The sequence below is a fragment of the Bubalus bubalis genome, chromosome 4 (assembly GCF_019923935.1).
Source record: "Bubalus bubalis isolate 160015118507 breed Murrah chromosome 4, NDDB_SH_1, whole genome shotgun sequence".
In the NCBI taxonomy this organism is placed as follows: Eukaryota; Metazoa; Chordata; class Mammalia; order Artiodactyla; family Bovidae; genus Bubalus; species Bubalus bubalis.
The window spans coordinates 62367611-62372051 of NC_059160.1; the positions used below are offsets into that span (position 1 = coordinate 62367611).

Below are 4441 nucleotides of genomic sequence, written 5' to 3' on the forward strand. Positions count from 1 at the left end.
TGGTGCATGGGCTCAGTTGCCCTGCAGCATGTGGGATCTTAGTTCCTGAACCAGGGTTTGAATCCATATCCCTATATCCCCATATCTTGGCCACCAGGGAAGGCCCATATCCTCCTGCTGGACTACCAGGGAAGTCCCATCCCTACATCTTAGAATTAACCCAGATGGGCTCTCTCAGAGGAGACCTAGGACTGGGTGACAATTCTCCTCGGCCAAGTTCCTTCTGAGAAAATGAGGCAAAGAGATGAACAAAGTGAAAACCTTGCCACCAAGCCACCTCCTTCCCTCTGCAATCCCTCCTTCAAGACACCACTGTTAACCCCAAGTAGCTTTAAAAGATTAATTCTTATTAGATCTTAGGTACAGATGATGTAGTTTAGTGTAATCATGGGAGATGATGACTAAAATTGATCGTTTATCTTTCTGATTTCTTATTGCCTCAATACACTGAGATCCTTAAGTGAAGACTGAAAGCTAAAATATAAATGATGTAACTTTTCAGTTACACTTTAAACGTAACTAGTCAATCAATTATCGAGGACAAAATGCCCAGCCTCATTCACTCAGTAAACTTGTATTGCATATCTGCTACATGCCAGGAAAAAAAATCTAGCCCTGGGTTTACAGTGGTTTACAAAATAAATCCATCTGTGTTCTCACGGAACTTGCTATCAAGAAGAGGATGAAAGTAAAAAGTAAATAAATAATAAAAGAAATAAACAGAGAGTGTGCTCACAACATTGGAAGTAGAAACAATACAGATAGGATCCTCAGAGATGCAACTTTGAGGGGATTATGTTTAAGCTGGCACCTGAAAAATAAGATCCAGTCACACGAGTATGCAAACAGAGCATTTCTAGAAGAGAGAAAACTGCAAAAGGTCAGGGATGAAAAATAATTTGGCATCTTCAAGGAACAGAAGACCCAAACAGCTAAGCTAGAGACAAATTAGGAGCATTTCACACCAATGAGATCATGAAATATCTTATAAACCAGAGTAAGGAGTCTGACTTTTATTCCAAGGGTTCTGGAACTCCAGTGAGTGATTGTAAACAGAGAAATGGATCTTATGTAAGGTTTTGAAAATTACTCTATCTTTCGAATAGACTTATGAGCGTACTTCTGTGTGGTTTCAAAGGGAAGAGAGCAGAGAGATGTGAGGTACTTTAGAGGAGAATGTGGATTATCATCACAAGCAAGGAAGCAGAGGCAGAGAGGAGAAAAAATTTAATTTCACAATCTTAACTGTAGTCACCCCTGTATCCCACATAGAACCAAGATGACAGCACAGCTTGAGGTTTTATTGTCAGGAAATTACAAACCATGTGTATTTTTATGACAGTGTTTTTCTGTTCATTAACACTGATAATAAAGCCTAGCTTCCTTTCCATTAGGTTGTTAACCAAATAATTCCTTTACTATTGAATTAATACTACATTGATATAGTAATAAGAATCTTTAGTAGAGCCTTCTGACTAGTATCCAGTAAAATGCTCAGCAGTGAGAATCCAGTAGCAATAACGATTAATTAACCGCTGCTCCAATAGCATTCTTTATTAACAAGTAAATAAAATAGCATTCTTGATTCACAGGTAAATAAAATAAAACCTTGGCTTATGTAACTAAGTTAACATTAGCTAGGAATTTCATGTCATCCCTCTGCTAACTCATGTAACAGTCTAGTTCTCTGATCTAATTTCTCTCTTTTTTTTTAACACACAGACACAACCACTGTCAGGAATCAGGGATGAAAAATTACACAGCAATAACGTTCATCCTTTTGGGACTAACTGATGACCCGAATCTAAAGATTCTGCTGTTCATCTTTTTGCTTCTAACCTACCTTTTGAGTGTTGCTGGGAACCTGATCATCATCACTCTCACTCTGGTAGATCCTCACCTCAAAACACCCATGTATTTTTTCCTCCGGAATTTCTCCATCTTGGAAGTGTCATTCACAACCATCTGCATTCCCAGATTCCTCTACACAATGGCATCTGGGGACAACACTGTTACCTACAATGCATGTGCCACTCAATTATTTTTTGTTGTTATCCTGGCTGTGACTGAGTTTTTTATTCTGACGGCCATGTCCTATGACCGCTACGTGGCCATCTGCAAACCCCTGCAGTACACGACCATCATGAACAACACGGTCTGCATTAAGTTCCTCATTGGCTGTTACATGATTGCTCTAATCATCGTCCTCCCACCATTTGGCATGGGCTTTGAGCTTGAGTTTTGTGACTCTAATGTCATAGATCACTTTGGCTGTGATGCTGCTCCCATCCTGAAGATTACTTGCTCAGACACAGAGTTCCTAGAGCGATTCGTCTTGGTCCTGGCTGCATTGACGCTCCTGTTCACCTTGGTGTGTGTAATCATGTCTTATACATACATCATCAGGACCATTCTCAGATTCCCTTCTGCGCAGCAAAGGAAAAAGGCTTTTTCTACATGTTTTTCCCATATAATTGTGGTTTCTATCACTTATGGAACCTGCATCTTCATCTATATTAAACCACATGCAAAAGAAGGGGTAGCTATTAATAAAGTGGTGTCAGTTCTTACCACCTCTGTTGCACCAGTAATGAATCCTTTCATTTATACTCTGAGGAACAAACAAGTGGTACAAGCTTTCAAAGACATGATCAAAAGGGTTGCATACTATTTCAAAGGACTAAAATGATTACTGAGTACAAAAAAAAAATTGTAAAAGTATTCCTTGGTATTCATTTATTTTTCTCTAATGGTATATTAGCCATGGTTTTATACATCACAACCTCATTCTGTTACACTTAGTACCTACCATTAATACATGTACTGATAATCCTTTTAGCTCAATCTATCTCCAGGAATACATAGGGGAAATTCTCTGTAAATATTTATAACCATATATCTGCTACTTACAGAACCAAGAAATGTAGGCAATATCAATGTACTATTATATTGGTGCTCAGCTACTCCTCTTTTACTGACTGATATGTCCTAAGCTGAGTCCCAGATCGCCCAGGAACAGCAGTGACAATGGTTTCACCGGTGTATGAATATGTCTGACCTCATTGTATACATTAAATAATGTGAATTTCTGTGAAAATATGTACTTTGCACATATGTTAAATATGTGAATATCAATTATACCTCAATAAAGCTGTGTTCAAGAGGGAAATTATTTGTGAAGTCATATGCACAGATTTATTTCCTTCTAGGATACACTTTCTGTCAAGTATGTGCTTGTTTGCCACTTTGATATTGATGACTGTATCTCTAAGACAACATATTATGGTAATTAATTATAACACCTTAAGGCTTTTTTCTTAATAGATGATCAGACTCTAATCTTAAAAATGTGAAAAGAAAAATAATAAATCTTCTAGATGAAAACTAGAAGAATATTTCCATGATCTAGGGGTAAAGAATTTTTTTTATATTGGAATATGGTTGATTAACAATGTTGTGTTAGTTTCAGGTGTACAGCAAAGTGATTCAGTTATACATATGCTGTTGTTGTTTTAGCTGCTTAGTCATGTCCGACTCTAGTGGAGTGGGTTGCCATTTCCCTCGCCACCAGTTATACATACACATGTATCTATTTTTTTCTAATCTTTTCTAATTCTTTTCCCATTTAGGTTATTACAGAATATTGAACAGAGTTCCATGTGGCTAAAGAATATTTTTTTAAACTAAAAACAGAAAGCATTAATCATTGTTTTAAAAGCCTAAAAAAAATAACTTTTTTTAAATTTTATTTTATTTTTAAACTTTACAATATTGTATTAGTTTTGCCAAATATCGAAATGAATCCGCCACAGGTATACCTGTGTTCCCCATCCTGAACCCTCCTCCGTCCTCCCTCCCCATACCTTCCCTCTGGGTCGTCCCAGTGCACCAGGCAAGTATGGTAAACTGAAATATTTTACAGTTAGGAAGAGTCCATTCATCAAGAAACATTAGAGAATGAAAGGCAGATATATGAGTCTAGAAGAGTATTCAGATAAATGTGGGAGTATGAATTTTCCCTGGATTTCTTATGGTTCCTGTAAAATGTTAATTCTTTTGGTTGGCATTTGGGAATGCTAATTGGCAGTTGGGAATGCCAATTCCCAACTCTTCTCCTGCCTTAAGAATTAGGTCTACAGCCATTTGGCTAGTTAATTGCTCTGATCCAAAAAGATAGTAATAAATTTCTATCTCCCCTAGCAAGTCAAATGGTTACAGCCAAAAACTGTCTTTAGGTTAAACACCAAGGTTCCAGGAGGACTAGAATTGTTTCCCTAATTATTTTACACATCAAGGAAGAATGAAGCTCAGGAACTTGGCTGCCATCTCTAAATTGTAAAAGCTAAGAACTGCATGGATCTATCTGACTCCTGGAGACATTTTATTTACCTATCAAATGGCTAAAGAGAAGACCCTTTCTGGAAAGGAGCGGACAACTGCC

General features: G+C 37.4%; 1 protein-coding gene across 1 annotated transcript; it reads left to right on the forward strand.

Annotated features, from left to right (window-relative positions):
- Positions 1–1746: 1746 nt before the first annotated feature.
- LOC112584343 (olfactory receptor 6C2-like) lies at positions 1747–2689 on the forward strand. The gene has a single exon (XM_025282447.3). It carries the CDS (start codon positions 1748–1750, stop codon positions 2687–2689), a length of 942 nt encoding a protein of 313 aa, XP_025138232.3. The 5' UTR covers position 1747.
- Positions 2690–4441: the final 1752 nt, after the last annotated feature.